Source organism: Wyeomyia smithii, chromosome 2 (genome assembly GCF_029784165.1).
Source record: "Wyeomyia smithii strain HCP4-BCI-WySm-NY-G18 chromosome 2, ASM2978416v1, whole genome shotgun sequence".
In the NCBI taxonomy this organism is placed as follows: domain Eukaryota; kingdom Metazoa; phylum Arthropoda; class Insecta; order Diptera; family Culicidae; genus Wyeomyia; species Wyeomyia smithii.
This window is the reverse complement of record NC_073695.1, coordinates 98344523-98371718: the sequence shown is the minus strand read 5'-3', so window position 1 is coordinate 98371718 and position 27196 is coordinate 98344523. Positions and strand designations below refer to the sequence as shown.

General features: G+C 36.4%; 1 protein-coding gene and 1 long non-coding RNA gene across 7 annotated transcripts in view; one reads left to right on the top strand and one right to left on the bottom strand.

The window, feature by feature from the left end:
• Positions 1 to 27196, bottom strand: part of LOC129725810 (longitudinals lacking protein, isoforms J/P/Q/S/Z) — an 83024-nt gene that overhangs the window by 28324 nt on the left and 27504 nt on the right. For 3 of the 6 annotated variants that reach the window (XM_055682051.1, XM_055682050.1, XM_055682052.1), the window contains exon 5: positions 5568 to 10144. The exons of the other annotated variants lie outside the window; for them this stretch is intronic. In XM_055682051.1, the coding sequence (XP_055538026.1) occupies positions 8847 to 10144 (1298 nt within the window). In that variant the 3' untranslated portion in view covers positions 5568 to 8846. Of the gene's footprint in view, positions 1 to 5567; positions 10145 to 27196 lie in introns of those variants that run through there. 6 annotated transcript variants of the gene reach the window in all.
• On the top strand, positions 22606 to 23398 carry LOC129725811 (uncharacterized). The gene is made up of 3 exons (XR_008728179.1): positions 22606 to 22777; positions 23030 to 23137; positions 23200 to 23398. It is a non-coding gene; the product is annotated as an uncharacterized LOC129725811 (long non-coding RNA).

Below are 27196 nucleotides of genomic sequence, written 5' to 3'. Positions count from 1 at the left end.
GTCATAATTTCAAGCGCATTGCAATTTACCAAAGTTCTTGGTGTGCCGAAAATTCAATCTAGACCTTGTGCTTGTTCTTCAAAATGCTCCTGTGGCTTGTACGATAACTGAAATTCCATCCTAGGGTAAAAAACTGACAAAAGTAGCTTTCGCAGTAAAGTATGTTCATCTTTCGAAGCAATTTACGTACGCCATCAGCAATTCACAGTTTTTCTAAATATTTCTATTGTCGCTTCTCTACAAAATTCAGCGAATTAGCGATTAGCCTCCAGTTGAAAAAACATGGTTTCGAGAAAAACGCGTTTAAAGTTTTAAACAACGATGATACTGTAATCAATGAAGTAAATTGTTTAGAAATGTGTTACTTACTATTTCCTTGGACGCAGATGTATCCGGTACAATATTTAAAAAAAAACAAAATGGCGGATGCAATATGGTGGAACAAAAATTTAAAAAAGGTATTTGATTAAAAAAATAATGTATTTGTATCAAATGTAAAATCTTTATGTAGAACAAAAGTGATTTGTCTGTTTAAAATATGGAAATATATTGAAAAAATCAACTTGGTTCCCGGATGTTGGAAAAATTATAATTATTGCGCACTACAAAAAAAAGCTATTACGGTCGTTGGAATGGCTCAGTCAAGTATGTAGACACATCAATATAACGTATGGGTCGTACCCCAAATTTCACCATCATTGAATTTTTGATTATAAGCTATATTTAGTATAAAAATCTTATTTTAACGTTAACTAATTCGATAGGGGTGAAATGAGCACCCCTGGGTGAAGATGGGGAGAAATGAGCACACCTTGTCACATAAACTTACCTGAAATTCATCTCAGTAGACTTGTGAGTTTGTCTGTTTCCATAGTCAGTGTTTGTTTACAGTGATGGTGCGAACATATATTAGAAAATCTTTGAGACCAAATCGGTCAGAAAAAGGGACTGCAGGCAGAATTTGGCGCCATAAGGCGAGACGGGACATTCACGAAACAAGCCGCCAAATATCACGGCATCCCGCGACGAACGGTGGCCCATTAGTTGTACTTCTACACAGTTTCAAGATATATTCTACAAGAGTGCTCAGCTCATTATACCTCGTGGGTGCTCATTATGCCCCAGTGGGGTGCTCATTGTGCCCCACACATCGACTGATTGCTTGTTTTTGATGCATGAATCTAATTTGTGTTTTTCACCATTATACGATAAACTTTTCAATTTGTGAATAGTGTACCTTTAAATATAGATAGTTAATGCAAGTTTTGCACTGTAGACATTTTAAAAATTTTGTCGTTTTCCATGCTTAAATCAGCAACCAAGTTAGGGTGCTCATTATGCCCCTATTCCCCCTATGCACAGGAGGAACAATGGGTTGCTGTCTTTCACCATTCGATAAAACTACTGATTAATCCTCTTCGATTTATCACACTTTGTGTGTGTATGTGTGTGTGTGTGTGTGTGTGTGTGTGTGTGTGTGTGTGTGTGACCAATCAACAGCTACAAGAAAATTCGTACAATTACGCACTTTATGTGTATGTATGTGTGTGTGTACATGTAGGTATGTGTGAGTTCCAATATGTCGGTGTAAATATATTTGTGAGTTTAGGTCCGACTAAACGTTACTTATTGTATATATTTGGTCAGAAAATGCGCGTGCATTGTTCGAACAGCGCAACATAAAACGTCTCTGCTAATTCTCTCTAGGTGACCCCATACTTTTAGCTGTAACTTTCAAACGCGATCAGATACCAAAAAAAATCTTTTGGCACAACATTTCTGAATGTGTAAGCATTCCAAAAAAGCAAAAAAAAAAATTTCGATTTCTTCGACTTTCTAGAGTAGGGTCCCCCCTTAATAAGCTGTTATACAACAAAATTGTTTGTTGGGAAATCTTTCTAATTCCCATGTCGCTATAAATTTGTTTATTTGTGTACAAAATTCTTCCGACTGATAGTCTTAGTGACCTAATATTTAATATTAAAAACTTATCCTAGCTAGCCTATTCTTTAATTTATGCGAAGTGTCACCAGAATATCTAGAGATAAAATTAAAGTCTGTTTATGCTGGACTCGGTAGACAAACAGACGTTCAAGTAAGAACATCATTGTTCGAAAATTCTGTGTACATTTTCAAAGAGAATTTCGTAATTAATCACTTGTACACTAGCGCTGTCTGGTGACCAGACAGCGCTAGTGTACAAGTGATTAATTTTTTTTTTTGCGCTGGTGTACGAGGCTGGCGTCACTGGTAGCGCTATCTGGTTACGGATTGTATAACAATTCCTCGAAAACTATTCCCCAGAAAATAAAACGCCGAAGCTTTTTCCCCAGAAAACAAAATCCCAGAATGTACCTATCACCAGAAAACTGCTACCCAAAAAGTACTAATCCCCAGAAAGTTATTATCCGGAATGAACCAATGTCCAGAAAACTATTTCCCAGAAAATACCGTTTTCCAGAAAACTGTTATCCAAAAACGAAGAAATATGCATTTTTAATTTTTTTAACATGGAAAATCTGTTAAAACTGAGTTTTTGTATATCTGAAATGTATAACGATACTATCATTTGAATCAACTTATTGTCAACTAATACATTTGTTCTTTCATGGAGTAAATAAGTAAGCGCTTGACACCAGGCCATAGTCATAAAATCGAAGGAACGTCACAAGTCCACCACAAAAACACAGTAGCGAATTGATTTCTGAGGCTCCTTGACCAAATATCTAAAATACCCCTTCTTATCTTAATTCGGTTAATCTAGTTCACATGGGGGGCAGCCCCCCGCAGAAATTACCTCTGTAGAGGTTCGTTCGTTTTCCTGGGTTGATGCAACATCCATTAGTATACATTAAACGAGCGAAAAGGAACCCGGTTACAATTCCGGAACTTGTTGAGTATACGTTTGCATTGGCGTGCACACCGGAAACTGTAGCGTCTTTGTAATCATGGCAACATTAATCCTTTCCTTCGAGACGCCAACAAGAGATATCGGAAGAGTTTTCTTTTCTGTTTAACAGTCATACCATGGAAGTCTTTCATAGAGAGATATGGTTGAACAGGCTGGTAGAGCATGGTATTAAACTGCTGTGTCGATATTCTCTTCTTAAACCTTGAAAATCGAAGACTGGGGCACGCAAACTCACAACAGCTTGTACCGAATCCGCAGCAGGTTTCCAAGGTTTAGAGTCTCTAGTCGATAGATCAATGTAGGTAAGGGAAGTCGGTAAATTAGATCCGTAACTTCCGGAAAAGAATTGGCTCTGAAGAGCGGGATGACTCGGGCTACGAGGCTACCTGGTCGCGGATCTGCGCGGCTCCCAATTCGTGCGGGTCTCGAGCCGTGGACCTGCTGGCGCTTCAACGCACTCCGGGGCGTTCGGCCGTGTGGTGGTGTGGGCCGCCCGTTCATCCGCTCGCGCGGGCGTGCGGTGTGCTCGCTAGCCCATCGCGCCCGAGTTCATACGTTTCCCGGCTTGGGCTGCAGTCATCGATAAACAATCAATTCAGAACTGGCACGGCTGAGGGAATCCGACTATCGAATTAAAACAAAGTGGCAAAATACCGATCGTTAATAGTGTTTTTCCGCAAAAACCTAATGCTTGATATGTTGAAGCAAGGTTTCGCTACCGTTTTTAATTTAGCCTGTGTCTCTGGAAGGGTACTTACCCCACCGTTCCCTTCGATAAATCCGGAACAAATGTCCCCTACTGTCCCAAAAACTATGATAAATTTGTGATCTTTTAAAAAAGGTTCGGTTGAATTCGGTTTAAATCTTGCGGAATGGCAGGTAAAATAATTTTCATATCTTCGCTCTGGAGGGGTCAGGTGTTAATTAAAAATGTCAAATAATTTAGAATGTTAACAATATAATAACTGAATACTAATGTTTTTTTCTGGTTACGGTGATGCTGGAAAATAGTTTTCTGGGCATTGGTGCATTATGGGAAACGGTTTTCTGGTAACTAGTACTTTCAGGGGTTTAGAATTCTGGTAACTAGTATATTCTGGGATATGGTATTCTGGAGAATGGTTCATTCTGGGGAAAATCCTTTGACACTCTATTTTCTAGGGAATGGTTTTCTAGGAAAAGTCGGACAACCCTGGTTACAAATTGCTAGTACTAAAAACTTTACACAAGTTTGGAACTCAGCTTGGACGTCTTTCAGCGACGTAATCGTTCATCAAAATATTCTTTTATTTCGCCATCAGTTCATTTTTGACAGTTCTTTTATTTTACACAGACTCCTGTAAACATTTACCATACAGTGGTGCCCAATATGCTAGGATTGGGCTTCGCCAGAATTTAATATATTTAGCGGTTTGAAATTCAGTCCAGAAATATCGCACGCACTCTATACATTCATTAATTACACTGGTCAACAGGTGCACTCAAAAACGGAAAAAAATGAAAGATTATAGCCATTCAACCATTCCGATGAATTTTGGTGTCCCTAGCCACCACTTTTTTTCATTTTATCGACCAGTGTTATCCTCAAATAGAAAAAAACTAGAACGTATAAGTGATGAAAGCAACCTATTTTCGATGTACATTAAGGTATATTAAAGAAATTTCTGAAGGAATTGTTAAAAAGTGCAGTATTCTTCGAGTTTGCATTACTTTTGACATTGCTAATCGATTCAAGTAAAGTTACGTATTTTCATTAGTCGAAGAAAACGGGCCTTAAACAACGAAATTTTGATCAATCTTGATCATTTTAATGACAGGAAGGAAAACTCTTATCAACTAGCTGTCCTACGAATATACGAAATACTTTTCTCGTATGTAATATCTTTGAATATACATCAATCGGGTGCAGAAGGAAACCCCCTGCAAAACAGATACAAATTGCTTAAAATACGTTCAGGGAGATTTAAATAGTCTAATAGTAACTTTAATTAATTATTGTAGGTTGCCAAATCAGTTTTATAATCTTATTACAAGTGCTGACAGAGAAAAAGATAATGAACAAATTGAAATACTTATGTTGGCAGGTATTTCACCTTACACATTTCGACTATTCCGTCTCAATGAATCAATTTTCGTCAATTTTCGACTCCGTGAACAACACGATTGGATTCGGTTATCTTACACGAAATAACCAAATATGATTGGTATATTGTATTTCTACTAACCTCGGCTGAGAAAGACGTATACGCAAAGAAGCATAGTACTAAGATTATATCAAATGTTTATGAATGATTGTAACTTCACACATAATGTAAATTTAATTTGCACTGGAAAAAATTAGTCCTTTCCGATAGGAATATGTACCCAGAAAGTCGCATGTACTGAGTGATTTGGAAACATGGGTCGTAGTTGAGTTGGTATCGCAGAAACGCATCTAAAAGTTATTTAAGCTTGTTAAGCTTGTTCTCACTTTTCTGCAAGATGATAACCCAGCTTTCTCAACTGTGAAAAGTTTTTTTTTTTGTTGCCAGCTCACTGACAAAACTGTGATCATTGCCTCATTTTCGTACGCCAGAAGTCAGCACGTAATTAGTTACATTTTTACAAGTTTGTAACAAAATTTTTCTTTTTAATATCTTAAAGACACTGCAGCAACTACTAATTTTGATTCATTTTTATTTTCTTTTAGTTATTTTTTTATTATTCACATTAGTAAATACTTGCTTTTTCCACGTGTACGTGCGTGCATAAGTATTTCACATTTTTCATTTTCGCTCACATTTTTAAGTAAGTTTACGGTGTCATTACGCTTTCATTTACTTTTAACTTATGCTTATGAAGATAATATTTACTATACATACCTAGTTATAATTTCAATTCATTTTTAATAATTTCCCATTATTGTTTGCAAAGTTTTCTGGGTGTGTGTGTTGTTCAGCTATTGATATTTACCACCTTATAAACTATATTTTTTAACCTTCTCTTTGCTCCATCGCTTTTTCAAGGAGGTTGCATTATACATATTCAATTACGCCATCCATCTCATTGACATTAAAGATTAAGTTTTAGTTTATTAATTTAATTTATTATACACATGTATTTAAATTGCTAGAAAAGAGTTAACAAAAATACTATTTTTACTACTTTTTTTTGTTTGTGAAACAAAGCTTGTTTCTTGTTTTTCTTTTTCAGCATTTACCTACATGATTCAGCTGCGGCATCGCCCCAGAAACGTAAACTGGTTTAGCATATGTACACGTATTGAAACTTTGTTTTGTTAGTGGAAAGTGCTTCGGCGGAAAAAATGGAGATGACCTCACGAACATTTCATATGTTACCTATTCACACCACTGGACCCGTATTTGAGGACACGGAACGCATTTTACATACAACTGATGCGCGGAATGCGATAGTCTCTATCCATAATGTGTTAGGTCTACTTTTCAGCGTAAATTCTAATGTGTGATCTTGTCGTAGGTATGTAAAACAAGTGATTATGAAGGTACCTCAAAGGAGTTTTGACAACTGTGATGATGATTATGTGTACACGTCTGGCGCAACGATTCTTGATCGAATGTTGCTATAAATCAATGTTGAATTCCTTTCTACGGTGCAGCTAAACCAAAACTACAATTATGTACTAGAACTGTTCGTTGTTTGTTTTTCAAACTACACCAGCACTACGCTTTGTTGGCACCGCGGAAATAAGTGTAGCACATGAATGTAAAGGAATATAGTTTGAAGAAATCAACGTTCACCTACAGAAAAGGTGTAGCACCGCCGGAAAAACGAAGTGGACATAGAAATGCGAGTATTGTTAACTAAGAGGTCATTCACAAATTATGCCATGCTTCGAAGAACGAGAGAATTCAAGCAATCACAAACAATGAAAGTTGATTGAAAAAACAATCAGTTCTTCGGTAAATCTATGTTGAAATATTAATATTTCAATTCATCAGTGTGACTCGAACAATCCTGTAAGACAGAAATAATTTCATGTGCTTTTTTCCTTGAAAGGAGACAGATTTGAAGAAGTAAAATATCATCGAAAAGTTCAGTTATGTATCAATTTGAAACGACATAATTTGTTCATCACTCTTAATGCAGTTTGTTGTTTATTCAGTGAAAATTCGTGTTACGTTGGTTGTAATTAGATATCGAAGACTTATGCGATTTTTTTGCTCATAATATAAAATTAGCAAATAATCAACGACCAAGTAATGAATAATTTTAGTTAATTTATTTATTGCACAAGTTAGAGCAAGATTTCAAAAAAAATATGACTAAATGAAAGCAATTTATCTGTTCCATCAACAACTTTCATAACACGATTTGTTCATGAAATGTGTACTCAAATGAAAAAACGAAACTCTTGAAATCGAATTCAAGCTTTGTTGGTTTAGGACCTGAAAAGCAAACGCAACCTAATATCACTGGGCTTTATCACGCAACTTATTGTGCGGAATATTCCACCGATGCTGAACATTTTTACGCTACATAGTATGCGGCTGATTATTACTTTCTATTTAATGTATTGCTGGCGATACAAACTACTACCTTAAGATAGTTACACCCGGTTAGGATAGAGAAGAATCAGCATTTTCTCCTATCTGTTGCGCAACCGATTATACACATGACAGTAATAAATATGGCATATAAATATTCATACAATCATCACTTGTGATGTTAGTAAGCAATTTTTGCCAGCCAAGTGTTCCTTGTGGATTTTTGACAATGTCTGCTATAGTTTTGAATGATATTCAATAGTATGTGCAGTGTATTTTCAGCTGATACTTTTTTCTCGATCAAAAATCTACCCTTTCCACAGGTCAATATCACTTGATTTATACACTTGATAATTCTAAGTTAGACACGGCTGTAAGTAACACATATGATAGTTGTTGCATTAAAATAAAAGGAAAATGACTTAAAACCAACGTATATACTGTAGGAACGTTGAAATAGCACCCGAAAGAAAATATAATAAATTTTAGAACAAACGAAAGACAATGATTATGGCTTAAGTTATTATACGTAATTAATTGCATCCATACATTTAGAAAATACAGTAAAGGAAAAAGTATATTGGTGAAAATTTTGTTAAGAGGGAAACAATTTGGACTGAACTGATTTTTTTAAACGAACGCCGCAGCCGGATGATCATGTACTCAATAATTCCGAAGTTATCGTGTTCAAAAAATGAATAGTGTCAAAAGTGTTAAGTACCAAAAACACTAACTGAAGGAATTCTCACAAAGGTAACAAAGAACAAGTAGCGAATTCCCAAATGTATCCAACTATTTCCATAAGTATCGTCATCGACCAGCAAGTACACTAGCAACAGAGGCTGTCTCGAGAAGGATTACTTTACTAGTTATGACAAAACTTTAGGTGAATGAAAGATCACCTTATCAAGATAGTTGCCTCGAGAACTTTGAAGAATCTTCTGTCAATATCTTATCTTCGTTCATTTGCCCAGTCGTATACCCAAATACGAATAAATACTGGAGTGCCAAAATAGGATTACGTTTGTAATTATGACCCAATGCACAATAACAAATGAACAGAATGATGACCATGTGCAACAAGCGCTATCAAAGTATTGCAAAAATTTACATGACATAGCAAGAAGTTAAACATACTCTTAGTTTGTATTTTATAAACTTTAAGTAACAATAAATTTACGAGTTTAAATAACAAACTACAAACCATATTGAACAGGATAAATATGCAATAGAAATACACCGAGATTACAAACGGATGCACCGATCTCTCGAGCTAGAGAATCCTACGATAAATACGAAACAAATCCACACCTGATTGAGTGCGAATTTCAGTTTTCAATTCCAGTCGAATTACAGATCACAGATCAAAAATTACGCAAAACAATGTGCTACCTACAGCCCCTGGATGTAAGTAAGGATGTTAGATCGCTTTACATCGAGTTAAAGTTCAAACCCTGCAGGTTAACCGCTCCGGTGTTCATGTTTACGGTGGTTGTATCAGGGTATCGTTGCCGGGACATCTGGTGGATCCCGGCCGCCGCTGCGGTGGTGAAATCTACATGTCTTGTGTCAAGGAATCCCATTACCCCCATAGGATGAGCATGCGGAGGACACATAAGTGGAGTTGCGGATGATGCTGCCACCGCAGCAGCAGCGGCGGCTGCTGCAGCCGCTGCATTCGCATTTTCACTCGTTGCTTGATGTTGAGTTTGCTGCTGTTGCTGTTGCTGGGCTTGCTGTTGTTGGGCTTGCTGTTGCTGTTGGGCGGCCTGCTGCTGCTGCTGTGCGACCGCTTGCTGTTGTGCTTGTTGTTGCTGTTGTTGATGCTGCTGCAGGGACATGTTCAAAGCAGGAGACGAGAGTGATGTGTCATAGTGCTCCATAGAAGCATTCTCATCCCCAGTCGGGGTTGTCGAAGGAGGAGGTGAAATATTAGGTTCTAGCTTTATCCGGCTTTTTATACTAGGCCTACTAATTGGATAGCCACGTTTCTTATACTCTAACCACAGTGTTCGATTATTCACACCGTATAAACGAGCAGCCTTACAAAAACCAATTCCTCCAAATCGAACCGCTTCTAGTGCTCGTAGAAAATTTTCATCGCCTTGTGGATTGACAGATCTTTTCCGTTTAACTGGCTGGATTGTCGTTGTCCCGCTGGTACCGGTTGTTCCAATTGGAGATTGGTTTGCATTGGTCGCTTGGCTATACACACTATGGACCATTGCAGCAGCAGCTGCCGAATCATTACCACCCTGTGGCGATGTAGGTGTTGACATACTGGACGAACTGTAGCTATTTACCATATTATTCGGATTTACGGAGATAATCTGGGGCGAAAATGGATGCTGGTAAATTTGAACAGGAGTTGTTGGTTGTGGTGTTGGTGCGTTCGAGTTGTTCGTTGACGCATTAGATAAAGGATTACTACTGTTACTATTGTTGTTGCCACTAGCAGCGTTATTCAGACTATCACTTTGCTGCTGTTGCTGCTGTGCTTGATGATGCTGAGCAGCGGCCGCCGCAGCTGCTGCTGCCGCTTGTTGCTGCTGTTGACTAGCTGCCGCCGCTGCTTGAGCGGCTTGCTGTTGCTGCTGATGATGATGTTGTTGGGCCGCATGCTGTTGTGCCTGAGCCTGTGCCTGATGTTGCTGTAGACCCAGACTCGTCTGACACGACGCGATACCAAACCTCGAGTAATTCGTATCGATTACCGTCCATTGCCCACCTGGGAACGGGAAAGAAGGAACAAGAGAGCTTGATTATTATTCGTTTTTTAATGTGGAACAATAGATCGTTGTATCAAGTTTTCTATAGATGCCAGTTGATATCATTGCTCAGTAGCAGAATTCATAGAATACTACTATAAAATTGTGGCAAAATAAAGTAAAACAAAGCTTTTCATCAACAGGTAACTCTTCCCAAATTTTGTTCTCAGATCGCAAAGCTTGAAATACCTTCAACCCTATTTTTGTCACTTATTGAAAAAAAAGAAACAGAAATGGGGAGGATTTGAAGGCGCTTTTCAAAGATATTGTCCATATTAGTTGCACTTTTGTTTTAATGCAAGAAAAAATTCTCATATGTCCGGTCACATGATTATATATTTTTGAATTTTCTAATTAAGTGGAAGGATTGTCATAATCAACTACAAAAATCGCTATAATTTACCAAGCGATCATCAGACCGAAATAAACTAATGGAAACGTAAAAAAATACATCCCATCTCCCTGCGAATCTGTAATTTGGAAATCTCAACGTTCATTTAAAAAAATAGACAATATAAAATAAAACAAATAAAAACCGAGCTCTCTTTCAGTCTAACTTTCGATCCCGTTCCGGGGCCAACTTTGAGGTTGCGGACTATGGCCATAATTAGGTCGCAGAGATGGATGCGGCAGCTTCCCTGTATTTCGTATCGCAAACGAACATTCGTGAGGACTTGAAAGTCGGTAGTACTGAAAGGACCTAAAACAATGTTTGGTTGGCCCCAAGTGGAGCTGATCAGATGGCACGAATGATGGAGATAATATAATGAAGTGAATTTTTCGAGGTCGATGTGTGGACTTTACGTGGAAAAGCACCCTTTAATTTGATTTACTTTTAGAAAAGATGATGAAGGTTCACTGTGTTGTTCGGTGATTTTTCAAATGAAATGTTTAGAATAAATGAATACAACGATAAATCACATGAAGGATAGAAAAAGGAATTTTGTGAACAAACAATTAATCAATAATAAATAATATTTTTCACATTCTAAAACATTGGTAGGTTGTCTCGATATATAGATTAGGCTAACCAAATTATCAACACATATTGATCAAAAGTGCTTCATATGAGTAAATTACAATCTCACTACATTTATTCATCGATTCCGGATGTAATTCTGGTAACTTATTTTGACATCTCCTAAAATTGCAATGATTTTGACATGTTCAACCAAAAACAGGCGACAAAAGAAGTTTTCTAGGTTAAACCCTTGTGGCACGCAATTTTCTGTTAATAATGAAAAATGAAATATCTACAGAAGCGAAACAGTTTTTGGTGTTTATTATTTTTGATGGCTCACTGGTATTTTTTGAAATCGGTATCAGAATACCGATTTCAAAAAGTGGAACATTTGGTATAAATCATCACCCATACTTCAGCAAATTAGTTTGCCTGTAATCTATTTATATCATAATATATCTATCGAAAATAGAATGACATTACGTTTACCTTGTTAAATTCGAAAAAAAAGTTATATTACCAAATTTATATATTCAAGTAATCACCCGCATATAATAAAATAAACGTACATCGTCTAGCAAAACCTGACGAGTGTTTGCGAATAAATCAGGCTTCAAATTGATAATATCTGCGAAACGCGAGCAGAAATGACAAAAAAAAAAAGAAACATGAAAAGCACACATATTGCTATCACTTTTTAAACGAAAAAAAAAATCAGAGGGAAAGGTATGACCGGGCAACTGAATTTCAAATTATAATCATTATTTTATAGTGGGTATTCCGTTGAATGCACACATCGGTAATGACGACAGGGTCGGTGGTCGATTCAGCTGGCTAGTTGTAATTCAACTCATACTCCGGTTCAAAAGTTTTCCTACCCTCTCACGGAAAGATGTACAGAAAAAACGAAAACTTTTTTCTGTTGGCCCCTCTGCCCTTTTTTTTCGGCCCGCTAACCATAATCATCGTTCGGGTTGGGCGAATCTGGTGACTGGCAAGTTGGGCAGCATTATTTGCCCATTGGTAATTGGGGAAAATGACACCCCCGCCCAACAATGACCTCCGAACCGGGTAATGCGTAAACTGTTTTTTTTAACCCGTCCACTTTTTGCCGCAAGTGTGTATTTGTATGCGTCTCCGTCCTTTAGGGGGAAGTCGTGAGTGGATAGTTGGTTATGTATGGGTAAAGTATATTTTTGGAGCTGCAGTTTATGTTCAAGTGAAACGCAATGCCAGTGTAAACAATTGAGTATTCTTTTTTGCGATGACCACCTCAGGTCAGTTACAATTTTGGACTTCGGATTCAGGATTTTGGGTGATATTGTTAGCAGTACTTATCCGTAAGTCACATTTGCAGCTTCATAAAACACATTGTTAACCATGTTGTGTTATAATCAAAAAGCGTTAGCGTATCCTCAATATGTATTTATATATTTGAATCTTTTTTCAATTGCGTCAAGTGCTTACGAATACACATTGTGTTCAGTTTGAGCTTGAAAACTTATAAAAACTAAATGATAGCAATTTATATTTTTACGTCAACACTCGACAACAATCTCGACATGGAAGATTTCTGATTTCGCCGAAATCTATAAAAAGTTCAAAATTCGGAAATGTTTAAGTGTGTTACAAAAACCTTATCATGAAAATCATTCATTGGCCTTTGCACTACCAAATTAAAAAAATACTCTATAGATATCTACTGAATGAACTTTACTATACTGGGCCAAATTTTTAACGGCGATATGCTTATGTTTAGAAATTTTGCATGTTATTGTTGTGTAATGTGTAAAACTGACGCATGAACATACATTCCAGCGAGAGAAACTCATAGCGCTTATTACGAGGTCCGGCAATTGAAATGCTAGATTACTTCAACAACCGTTATTACGTTCCCCACGAAAGTGGATAAGACGACCTCTTGTCGCTTCTCTTATATTGTGTCGTTACTGGACCTGAACCCTATGAACTTCGCCGTCTGAGGTATGATGGAAGCCTGAAGTCGTTTCTAAAACACTAGGTGTGGAATCCTGAAGCGACATCTGGCGGTAACCTGGGTAAAATACCAGAAGAGCACCTGCGTGCCTTGTGCGATGAGTTTCTCGATCGTCTGCAGCGAGTGGTTAAACTCAAGGGCGAGCAAGTTGAACTTAACCAGTGGCTTTCCAGAAAGTGATATGCTTTCAAGTGAAATTGAATGAATTTGAAATAAAATGGTTTTTGTTTTGATAGATTTGTCTGTTTGTTTCATGGAGCACTTCAATTGCCGTACCCTGTATGGCCGAATAGAAGGATTCATTTTAAAAGTATCCAAACAAAAACTAAAGGGAATTTAGGGCCATAATGAGCACACGGGGCGGCGAAATAAGCACCTCTCTTGGCTGCGAAACAACGTATTTTGTAATATAATATGGTATGCGAAACATCGGCGATTTGTCCTTTTAGGACAAGAAAATATACCTAAAAAATTAAATTGGTTCTCAAGTGATGAAAAACATATTATTTTGGAGCACTAACAGATAAATTTAGATGGTTGTTTAAATGTCTCAATCAATTATTTTTTATTTTTCAGCATTATACCCTTATTTTCCATTTTGCAGGGGAGCTTTGTAGCTGCAAGGTTAGAGAGTCCGCTTTGCAAAGCGAGTGGTTGGGGGTTTGAATCTTGGTAGAATCAATGGACTGACCATTTTAATGTCGACAAATTGAAGATATTTTTTTCTCAGGCTTTCCGTCACTTACCATGATGACAATATTACAGAGTGTCACTGTGAATGTGACACACCCATTTGAATGGCTCTTTTCGCATCGTAAGGTCTACCCTGTTTATCAGCTGTGTTTGTTTTGATTGCGACACATATTTATAGTCCACTTGTAAGTAATGAAGGCAGTGTTTCACTTTTTCAGAGGAAAATTGCAATGGAATCAAGTAGAAAACAAATCAAGATCTTGAATTTTACTGGAAAGAGCAACATACAGATTAGGAGGAAGCTGTCACATCTGAAATTGATCCGATTATTCGTGTACAGGATCATCAAACATGTGCGAACTGCAGCGGTGTTCAAAGCGGTTAAAGAACGTATCCGTCGAAATCCAGCCAGACCGGCAAGAAAAATGGCTCTTGACATGAACATGAGTCATAAAATATTCAAAAATGACCTTAGATACGAATTCAAGAAACAAAGGATTCACGAATTATCAAACAGAAATATTGCCGATAGAATTACCAGATCTCGATTGCTGTTGAAGACGCACGTTGCTCACAACATATTTTTTTTCAGAAGAAACATTGTTTACGTTGGAGGCTGTTTTGAATAAACAGCTTGTTCGTGTGTATGGAGCATGTCTTCGTGACATTCCAGCTGACAAAAGAGGAGTGGAACGATTTCAGATTACTTCAAAAAGTTGCCACTGCTTTTCGTCGACAGGGGTGTGATAATTAATAAAGAGGACTAGATTGCCAAGGAATTGTTTGGAAAAGAAAGTGTCTGCTTTTAACAAGATTCAGTGTCAGCGTCGCATTCTCTTCTGATTTGAATCCACTGGACTTCAGAACTTTGAGGTACATGCTAGGAAAGCTAGGTGAAATAAAACACATGACGTTGAACACTTTTAACCGTCTAGTGCCCAAGTTAATTTCTAGACGGGCTTCGGTTAAAACACTATGAATCATTATAAACACTTTCTAAGTATTTATTAAAGCTTTTTAGAGGTTTGACTGAAGCGCGCCAAAAGGCGGCATTGGGCGCTAGAGGGTTAAGAGCCGTGCGTGCGGCTTATGATAATTTTGTAAAGCTTTTGCGGGTCATAATCAAATACGGGGGCGAAAGGTTTGTATTGGATTGATTCAACTGTAACTTTACCACTCTACCATGACAATAAAAATGAACCAGTGAAGAAATATTCATTTGTTTTAATTCGATGGTATAAATATAGTGTATCACTTTCACGGTAACACCCTGTACACAAGCCTTTTTTCCGTTAGGAGAGATGCAGAGTTAAACTCGGTCTCCGACAACAACTGTTACACTAACAACCCTTCCTTTTCCTAACGACCGTATGAACATAGCCTGCGCGGTATCGATCGATACAAAGCGGCAACAACTAAATTTGTCATACATCCAGGTTTTTTTTTACGCAGGGGTACATACCTAGTAAGGAATAACCGCGTAAAATACGTGTAAAATCGAAAATCCGCATAAAAAACTGCGTAAAAAACGTTAATTCAAAAATCCGCTAAAAGTAAAGCACCAATACTATAGAAAAAACCTGAGACGCTTTACACGATCAGTATTTAAAATTGTCCTTTTTACAGTCATTCCGGATTCTTCGGACTCCGGAAGGTGTTTTTTTTTTTCGACCATGCCTTTTATTCAATAAACACTTAGACGATTTTTGTTCTCAACCCGTCAATTCGAAAATTCGCGTAAAGATGTTGGAATAACGCAGTAACGCGTAAAAAAACCGCGTTAGTTCAAAAATTCGCGTGACAAAACAGCTTTAACTCGATAATCCGCGTTAATTCAAATTAGTAGTAAAGTCTGACAAAAAGTAAATCTGGACACCCCTCGTGAGCAAGATCGCGCCAAATGACCTATGGTCGAATATCGACCATTTTTGATTTGAATAAAACTTTGCACACGTATTTGGCTTAGCAAACTGAGCATTTTTCACAGATGGAGAGATTTTTTACACCCATAAGTTACATTCTAAAAAGGCGTATGCCTTTTGGCATAGGTTTTATTCGAAGCATTGTCGCCCAGAAAACGTTGGTTGTATAGAAAAACTCTCTGAGAATGAGTTGTAGGGAACTAAAAATGCACCATAAAAAAAATATACACTGTACAAAAAAAAATTGTTTTGACCAAAAAAAATTAAAAAGAAACATTAAATTTCAATTTAAAAAAAAAGAGTTGAAATTTTTTTTTTTTTTTTTTTGAAGAAACTTGATGTTAATACGCAACTTTTAAAAAAAAGTCCAGGATGGAGAAATGAAAAATAATTTTTTTATAGTAGATTAATTTTTTTATAAAAATTCTAATTCAAACATTTTTCAAAATATATGTATTCTGATGATTTAAAAGATGCAGAGTCATTTTGAATCAAAAAGCTTTTGATAGGAAACATTCTAAAGGCATCGGTTTTCGAGTTATTTTTAATTTAAGCTCGAAAAATTATTAATATTTAGGAAAATACACGTTTTTCTTAATTTGTCCGTCGTTCTCCAGGAAAAACCATACGTTCATTGGAATGCTTGATCAAAAATATACAATTCATTCTTTGACAACAGAACGATTGGATAAATAACTCAAGCGCTGTACCTCATCTTACCTACACGTTCCCCCTTGCCGGATGTTTTATTAAAAAATGTTTGTCGTGCAACACTATCTACTTGTTTACTAATTATAACTGTTTGTAAAGTACGCAACCAATAACTACTGGGTTACCTATAATATCTGTTTTCGCCTACAAATACGATTGCCCTTCTCCAGAAGTGTTAGTAACAGTTTGCATTTTGTGAAGATGAATAAAGTGAAAATGGGATACACCAAGACCAAATGCTGTAAACCCTTTCCTGATCATCGGTGCTCATCAAGCTTGCGCAAATTAAACGAAAACGTTATTGCAAAATTAAAAATATTGAACAGTCAAGCTCATTTTAATACGTCTTTATCAATTTGTAATTCGTGTAGTTATTGGAATGATAGTCAAGCCTTCGTTGTTTACTATTCAGAATCTGGAACACTTAAGAATATCAGCTTCATCATAATATCGGAAGTACTCCATCATGATACTGTTGCGGTTCAGGTGTTCATTGCCAAATTAATGAGTTTTTTGAAAACAACAATAGAGTTGAAAAAAGCGATATTAATGTCTGATGGAGCTGCCTCACAATATAGAAAAAGAAGAAACTTTGCAAGTCTTTGCAAGTTCAAAACAAAATATAACGTCGATGCAGAGTGGCATTTTTTGCGACTTCTCATATTAAAGGCCCATGCGATGCAATTGGTGGCATATTAAAACGAATGGCAAGAAATGCAAGTTTAGCTAAAGAACATGAACATCCCATTACAAGCGCAAAAGAATTGTATGATTGGTCTAATCAGAAAAGTAATAAAAATTCATCAAAAATGTCATTTAGTTGGGTATCATATAAAGAATATGAACAAGGAGTAACAGAATGGAGCAATATTTTCAAAAATCTATAATAAGAGCTGCCACACAAAACTATTACTCTTCCGATTTCAGAAAATAAGATACAAACGAAGCTGTTTTCAAAAGATGATGAATAATTTACTTATGATGTATATAAAATATAAGGTGAAACTAGTTCTGTGAAGTATCTATGTCATAAAAAAATATGATCCTAAGATAATAAAACTCGAAAATAAATGTTCGATTCTTATATATTTATATCACTTAGAACATTTAACTCTTTTCTTGAGAACCGTTCGCCCAATCGTTTTGTTGTCAAAGAATGAATTGTATATCTTTGATCAAGCATTCCAATGAACGTATGGTTTTCGCTGGAGAACCATGGACAAATTAAGAAAAACGTGTATTTTCCTAAATAATTATAATTTTTAGAGCTTAAATTAGAAATAACTCGAAAACCAATGCCTTTAGAATGTTTACTACCAAAAGCTTTTTGATTCAAAATGACTCTCTGCATCTTTTAAAATCATCAGAATACAAATATTTTGAAAAATGTTTGAATTAGAATTTTTATAAAAAAATTAATCTACTATAAAAAAATTATTTTTCATTTCTCCATCCTGGACTTTTTTTTTAAAGTTGCGTATTAACGTCAAGTTTCTTCAAAAAAAATAAAAAAAAATTCAACTCTTTTTTTTTAAATTGAAATTTAATGTTTATATTTAATTTTTTTGGGTAAAAAAAAAATTTTTTTTTGTACGGTGTATATTTTTTTATGGTGCATTTTTAATTCCCTACAACTCATTCCCAGACAGTTTTTCTATACAACCAACGGTTTCTGAGCTACAATGCTTCGAATAAAACCTATGCCAAAAGGCATACGCCCTTTTAGAATGTAACTCATGGGTGTAAAAAATCTCTCCACCTGTGAAAAATGCTCAGTTTGCTAAGCCAAATACGTGTGCAAAGTTTCATTCAAATCAAAAATGGTCGATTAAATTTTCGCGTATTTCCAGGCGATTTGAAATGATTTTGCTCTCGTGTGTCACTGGCACGCCTCTAGTGGTGGGATTTAGAACCATTTGCCGGAGCTAGGAAAATATTACAGTACCTTAGATCCAATCCTGGCATCTCCATCCCATATAGCTAGAAGGTACTATCAACTATCAAACCACTTACGGTCTTACGGTGCCAGTAAACATCCGAAGCAGAATTTGGTAGTCAAAAAGTGTCAAGAAGTGAACGTTCGTACGAGCAAGTTTCGACGAAATTCAACGGATGTATTTTGATGAATGATGATCTGACAAGGAATATGTAATCTGAAGACTGAAGCCGACGTGAAAGTGAATGCGAATAGCAGTGCGAAGCGATTCGCCTTGCCGTGCTTACATGTACAGCTTTGCTTACGGTTGTACATCAACCTAGGACAAGGCAAATAAATAATTGTCGATCAAAATAGTTCCGCTATGTTGCTGAAAATTGTACAACAGCAAATTCCTGAATTCTGAGATAACATGTATCGTTTATGGTCAATCGAGATAAAATTAAGTAAGAAAAATAAATTTAAAAAAAAATCAACGTACTCACATACTCAACTCTTTAATAAAACAATTACACAAAAAATAAATCAAGGAATCCCTTCCCAGCTTTCCACAAACAATAAATCACTCGATTCATTCCACTTTATTCTTATCAGCCACATTGATTCGCCGTGACATCGTAACGAGTCGAAACTGTCGTGATTTTACTACCCGTAAGCGCGAATTTGCCTTTCCCTCGCGGTATTTTCTTTAACACCCGTCAGCGAAAATCAATAGATCGACCGATATGGCTCAGTGAGCAACGTATCCAATAACTAACATTAGGAAAATATCGGGGTGAAAGTTATGGGCCTAACGGTCAGTGCCCTGCAGGATTGAGGTACGGCCTCTAAATGCTACATACATACTCTGAGGGTCCGAACAGCAGAAAGCATTTAATTTCAGAATCAACTCATTCATTATGCAACAACGCTGAGAACATCAAAACAATCCCGTGCTCTGGCCTGAACCGAGCTACATGATGCGGTGTCTCCAGGGTTCCAAACTGTGCAACCAAGCAAGCGTCATCGTCATCGTCCTCACCATCATTATGTGATGATAAAAAAGCGAACTAAAGCAACGGCAAGGGACTGAATGTTTATTGTCCCAACCGGGCGGTCGGTCAGCGGGAATGTTGCGCATTAGTTAACGAAGGGTGCGGTGACTGGTGGTTCTCGTGGAGTACACAAACAATTACCTCTTACGCCGTCGATAAATGGTCCTGGTGGGTTGCGCACCGTCAGCACTAACATTCAAAATTGCAGTACGTTCGGCAATGGAACCAAAAGCATACATTCTTAGGTTCCCAGATGCGACTACTGATTGTCGCGGGAACACTAAATTTGGCTTCCATTCTCTGCATTTGAACAGGGTTGGATTTTCACGAAGGGTTATAACTGAAGACCGTCTAGGCAGGTACATAAAAAATACGTTGACATTATGGGCCGAATAAATCTGATCAGTGACTTTCGAACTCCCGGTAACGTTGTAAGTCCATACCGCATGCAAGGAGATAGTAACTATTGATTTTTCATTAAATCCTTGCGCCTCAACCAAATCCGTTTACTACTGCTCGTAACAAACCGACCGATAGCGGTCCAAGCGGTCCTGTTTATTTCGTTTTTTTTCGGTCGTGTATTCGCCGTTTATTATACATATATACTTTTTCGCGCACCACAGGAATACTTGTTGGCCCATTTCGGGGGGAATTTTTTCTTGCTTTTATATTATTAAAATCCAACGACACTTTTGGAAACGATTCTATCAGGATGCGACAACCACACTGCTGTTTTTGTTTCTCGCTAGACGCTACGTTTTCACAGAACATCAAGGAATGCTGCAGTGATGTCAAAAGGGGTTTAGTGCAGGAACGATAAATTTCAATTTAGAATCACTGTTTATTGATAAAGTAATGTACCGTTATGTGCTGAAGAAAAAAACGGAATTGATAGCTTTTACTGCAGACAAGCAAACATCTTTAGTCCTCAGCAGTCAATGTTGACTGATAGAGCTTATTTTGAAAATGGGTTGAATTTGAAATTTATAATAAGCCTACAATAAACGAATTCGATGCTTTTTTACATTCGACTAAAAAAAATAAATTGAGTAAAGTGCTTTGGGTTTTCATTCGTTCAAGTAGCTTATTATTGCAACGCGTATTCACTTCTCCTCCTATCAGCGATATTGAATCTTTACTCTTTCCCAAACCAATGATGTCGATGGTGATGATGATGATGATAACTGCAAAAAATGATCATACTACACCTACAGCAGCCCACTGGGATAAAATCCTCGATTGAAAAAAAAACTGTAAATAAAGCTCCCACATGGGGGGTTTGTATCATATCTCCCTTTCCGACCTCTTCAATGTTCGGAAAATTATACCACCGAATCCGAAGGCCAACAATTTTCGGCTTTTCTCTACACAGCCAGTATGACCCTGGGTTCAAAAATTACACAAAAATCCTGTTTATGTATCCCCCTAGTGGCGAAGTGATTTTATTTGAACCAGTTTAAACGGTTGTGACGTATAAATCTTGCAAATATTCGTAAATTTCTAACTTTACAAAATACAAAATTCAGAATTATCTTTGAAGATATTTTAACTTACTATCGATTGATAATAATGACAAACAATTGAAAAAATATGTCCGCATTCGCAACTTTTAGTTTCAATAATCACTCTCTATCTTCTTTCAAATTGAGTTTACCACTATACCAAATTAAATATGTTATGGACGATATTGTCGTGCTATAACAACATCGTATTTAATAGCTACTGCACGGACAAACAGACTTGCCTCTTCAAACAAAAATCATGAAAAATATCCGTCCTTATTCCGAAACGTTACACTCATGCGCCACCATGTGAGTATATTGCCTACTAACTTATTTTCGTAAAACGGTTTTTGTCTTTGCTAATGGGTGTGCATGCTTGCTCAAATCAAGGGGTTTCCAATAGCATCGATTACTGATCACTGTAAAACTTGTTACTGTAAAATTACAATGATTATTTCACAGTTATCTTGATTAGTTTTGTTGGAGACTTGTTACTAAGATTACTCTGATTACCAAAATGTTAGCTCTGATTACCGCCAGTTACACAGGGTTATCATTGATTATATGGTTGTTTTGGCGTTCTAAAGTATTTTCCAGTTTTTGTACCTCGATAATTTTGTGGGGACATTTGATCTCCGCACCTGATTACATACATAATATTGACCTCACAAAGATGCACTTCACGCAAACGAAGGTGAAAGAGATTTTCACGACTGTTCGCACCTACGCAAATTCTCATAAGGATTGTCAAAAGCAAGAGTAGCCCGAACTTGAATGCTCATTCACGTTGTGTGTAATACTTATAATGACGCAACTCTTCACTCAGCATGAAGTCATATAGGGAAAAAAGTGTTCGTCGCTCTTCAGTAACTTGTAGTGTTAGCTTGTTTGAGAACGTTAAAATGCATACAACATGGATTGTGGACCGTTTTTTTTTTCATAGATAGGTTTTTTCATAAATATTATTCGTTGTTATTGTTTTTAAAACGTTGATGGTTATACTAGAAATTTAATTAGTTTCTTCCTAGTTGGATATATACGGTGATTAATAATTTATTTGTGACTTTGAATGTATGGTGACCAATTTTTATTTCCGCACAGTAAAATGAACCAGGATAAACAACACGGTTCGATGACAACCAATAGCGCTACTTCTATATGGGATGTTTTAGAAATTCAAGGACCTGTACCGGAGGCTGTGCGGATGTTTCTTACTAACACTGGCTATGATAGTTACATAGCACTTCGATCGATTACGGACACCGATCTTGCTGATCTCGAGATAAATTTCAACCTACTTCCGGGGCACCGAGCTGCCATAAATGGATATCGAGTATTTGTGCAAAATAACGACTGGTGCACTTTAATTAAAAAATTGCAAAAGCCAACATTTCCCCATACAAATTACGGAACCCATACAAAAAAATCAGGAAATATTCATCCAATGTGTGATACTCTTGTGGAAAAAATTTTTTTGCGTTTTAAGCAGCGGCTGACTCAATTTGTACGAACGAGTGGATTGAAGGAGCATTCTTCAATAGATTTTATTATAAAAGATATACCTGGAGTTGGACTGCGAAAATTTGGTGCAATATGTCCATTCTGTCAACCAGAAAAGGTTGTAAAGTTATTTTACAGTTACACTACTGGGGAAACTTTTTAAGTTACAACTGCGAATTTCATAAAACATTACAACACTGTCCACAAACCACTACCCAAGGCTTCAATCAGCAAAAATACTAAACAACCACGACTGGAACAGTTGTTGCATTCCTCCTCCGGGCAGCTTGGAAAGTCTGCCTGTAAAACATCAAAAAAGTCAAAGTCCTTAATAAAAGGTACATTTTTAGCAGCGTGTGCTTTGCAGTTTCAGTTGCTATATTTACTTAGGCAACTATAGTTTTTTTTTTTCTTGAAAACGGAGTATCGCATTTTCGATCAAATCTAATTCGATCGAGTCAGTACAAATTTAATTTTGCTGTTGTATCCTAGAACACTACAATAATTTGATAGAAACACCGATACTTTGTATTCAAGCATCCTTATTGCTGAAGTGAAAGCTAATTTATTTCAACTATATGTTTCAACAGTTGGCCCATCTCCAGAGCTTGGATTAGAACCAACCAGTTTGACTACTGAAGAGTTTGAAATAGTGTCAGAGTTTGGATATAAAACATCTTTTCCGGAGCATTCCAACGGTGGTTTTTTTAACATTATAAGGGTTGAATCAATAATTATTTTGTATATATTATATTCACAGGTTCTTTGGATGCAAATTTTGACGGTACTTTGGAGTGTCTAGATGAGCAATACGACAATAGTTCAGATGAAGAGTCTGTTTTGCATTCATCAATATCCCCAGAAAAAAGTAATGCAGGCTCCGAAGGTACATAAATTTTGTAAAATTAGTCGTTGAATATTACATATATAATAAATAACAGTGTTGTGTTATTTGATAGAAGCTCTATTAAACATAAAATATGATCAAATTGTCAAACTATTTTCTGTTTTATTTTGCAAAAAAAGTTTTGTTCACTTAGTCTTGTGTTTCGTAGGTCAAATAAACCTTCAAGTATCGGCGATGAACGCTGCTGAGAGCAATAAAGCAAGTACTGTATCAATATTAGAATCAAAAAAACCAAAAAATAGATATAAAGAGCGCTTACGCAAATTAAATTCTTTAGTTGATATGAAGCAAACCGAAATAACAAAATATTGTAAAAATTCGAATCTTCATTCAAGAAGACCATCCATGAAAATTTCAAACAATATTTTACAGAAAGGTATAACGCAACATGGTGACAGTCCTGGTAACGCGTTTTTCGATAAGCTAGTTGAAATTCATAAAAAAATTAAGGATGGCAAGAAATACAAATATTCAGATTATATAAAGAGATACGCGATGTGCACATATATTACAGGAGGTCGCGCAAACTACATTCAATTCATGAAACTTCTTCCATTACAAAAAACATCTACGTTGTATTCGTTTTATTCCAGTCAGTTGGATAACATATCAGAGGGTCATATAAGAATCAAAGAGCTAGTGACTTATATTGAAAAATTCAATCTATCCAGATTTGTATGGATTTCTGAAGATGCAAAGGCTATTACAAGTAAAGTAGAATACGATTCCAAAGCGAGAAGAATCATTGGAAATATATATAAAGAACATATAGCAACGGGAATGCCAATATTGACCAAATCTCAAGTTTTTTCTGCAAAAGATGTCAAAGAACAGGCATTGGAACAGCAGCCAGCTACTGATCTTAATGTCATAATGTGTACGAGTCTGTCATTAAACTCAGCTTCATTTTGTATAACAGCCTACGGCGTCGGAAAATCAATGAAAGCAGAAGCATATGTAACTCGCGTACGGTATATTACTGCCGAATTAGCTAAGCATGGTATTATTAACCTTGGTTGTTCATCTGATGGTGCATCAATGTATTATCGCGGTATGAAAATACTTTCCGGTTTGGGATCTGCGACGGATGGTGGAATTCCTAAAGATTACACATCATTTTTTAAAAGTAAACAAACAGGACCTCCGTTTTGTGTGCAGGATACTGTTCATATTGGGGGAAAGTTGAAAAACCGATTTCTGCATATTGGAAAAGCCCATCGAATTGGTATTTGTGAAAAATCGTTCCTTAACATAATTTATTTTACAGGAAATTATATTGCCATAGTTGGCCATTTGTGCATTCTTGTGCAAAATCGTCCTATATCAGAACATGGATTGTCAATAGGTGAAATTACCACGGCAGATCGAATGAACTTCAAAATTGTTGAAAAAATGATCGATGAACGAGTCACCGATGCTTTTAAAATGCATGTTGCGCAAAGTGACAGTACCGTATTATTTTTGAAACTTTTGAGATATGTTGTTTCTTCCTTCATAGATAACAATCTTAAAGTTTTGGAGAGAGTTTTTCGAATATGGTATGCAGTATTCTTTTTAAGGTTTTGGCACAGCTGGTTGATTCAAAACAAATTATCTGTTGAGGATAATTTTGTGACACTGAATTCATTATTCTGCATTGAATTGAACGCGCATGAGTTGATAAAAATTATTAATTACTGTCGTCAAAACGAGTGCCCACATGTGTTTCTACCTACTTTTTTCAATAGCCAGTGGAATGAGTCATTCTTCAGAAAACTAAGATCAATGAGTGCTACGTTTTCGACTATTGTCAATTTTTCAATTATGCAGGCGTTGCAGCGCATCAAAAGGGTAGATTTTCTACTTCAATGTTACCTGAATCAATGTGATCTTTCCGCCACGTGTAATATTCAACCCGTAATACTAACAGAAGAAGTAAATTCTGATCAGATAGGTGATCAGGAAAAGGAACTCGAAAGATGTAATGAAGAGGACACTGCTGACTCTAATAGGGATTGTGCAGAACGCTTTGAGGAAATAATTGATATCAACGACCTTTTCAAAAATCTTGATTACGATATAGATTTAAAAGATTATTCTGATCAATATGGTAAGATTACTATTTTTGTGTGTTTTGATTGAATTGATTTGTCGGTTTCCAGAGATTTTAAAGAACAAAGAAAAGTTTGTCAAAATAAAAAAGTTAAATGGACAAATTGCAGTGGTAAAAATATCGACTTTGTTATGGATGTTTAGGAAGCAGCCAGCCAGGATAAGCCCGGATCGATTGAGACGATACATAAGAACCAATAACGAACTAACAGATGTTCACAGAGGATTGGGAATTTACAACACAATCACTATCGGAGATTGGTGCTTTTTCAGATTGAGTGCACAAGTAATCGTTGGTCAAGTTTTGTGCTTTCAGTACAACGTTTCGAGACAGCGTTACAAACCATTCCGATTTGAAACAGCTCCTATCGAAGCAACAGAAAATCAAAAAGAATTAGTAGTGATCTCCAGTTGGTTTAAAGTTGACTCGAATGCAATTTTGGTAAGCCTGAATCAAATGCAACCGTTACGTATTGAATGTTACGAGGGTCACATCAATCGTCCTCCAAAATCGAAACTAAAACAACTGAAACTGGATAAAGAAACGATTTGCATGATGCGTGACATTGAGGAGAATATAGTATCAGAAATGAAAACGTGAATGAGAAGAATAAAAATAATTATTTCTCAATGAAAAAACGTTGAACTTTAATCATTGATTATAATTTGAGTATAATTAGAGACGAATTACTGTTAATTATTATTGATTATTCATGATTACTCCAGATTACTTTGGATTACCTATGATTACTTGATTATCTGATAAATTGAGAGTAATCACTAGTTACTTGTCAGTAAAACGCTTGTTGGAAACCCCTTGGCTCAAATCAACACAAGCGGCATTACTGATGGTTTTTGTATTTGATAATGAATGTGTACGCTTGCTTATAGCGACCCTAGCGGCATTATTGCCCACTAAGCAAAATTTCAAAATTATCGTTATTTTTCAGGTCGATGAAATCGCCATCGAGTGACACGTCTGTTTGTCTGTGGCTACTCTTTTGAGATTTTTTTTCATTGCGATATGTACTGTTAAAGATTTTCTAAAACGGTTTCCTTTATTTTGATCTAAGATGACTTGGAAGATCATTTTATTACAGCTATTGTATTCTCAGACGAATCCAAAAATCAATTTCAATTATCATTTATGCTCTACTTTGTTGTGAGGTGAGAATTTCAGATGCTGAGTAAAAATTGACTTTAATTGTGTTGGTTGATATGAACAAAAATTAATCAAAGTGTTTGGTTTTCTGTTCAGTAAAATGTAACTAGACCCCAAGTTTTATATCACTGGTCACGAACGTTGCTGGCACCAACTATGAATTCGTGCAACTGTTTATGCTACAATATACTTATTATAACAAGTAATATGACCTCATAGAACATGCCCAGTTATAAAATATTGTGTATTTCTTATGAGCTGCATTACTTCAACCTTTTTTTCTGTAAAGAGCATTGAATAATCAACAACTTTGTCGGAGATCATGTTTTTAACAGACAAATAGTTTTCCGGTTGTGAACACGGCCATCTTGGAACCACGGCGAACAATTTGGTTTCCAATTTATCATAGCACCATTCTATGTCCGAAAAAGACAAAACTACGTATAATTGGCAAACTTGAATCCATGTGTGACACGTGACCAAATCGGCTGAAGTTAATACCTGGTAACGGGTAAGAGCTCCCGGGAAGGCACAATTGTCGACAAATTTTAGCTCCCAGTGGCGCAGGTGTCCGTTGAGTCGCATTTGTGAGCAAGT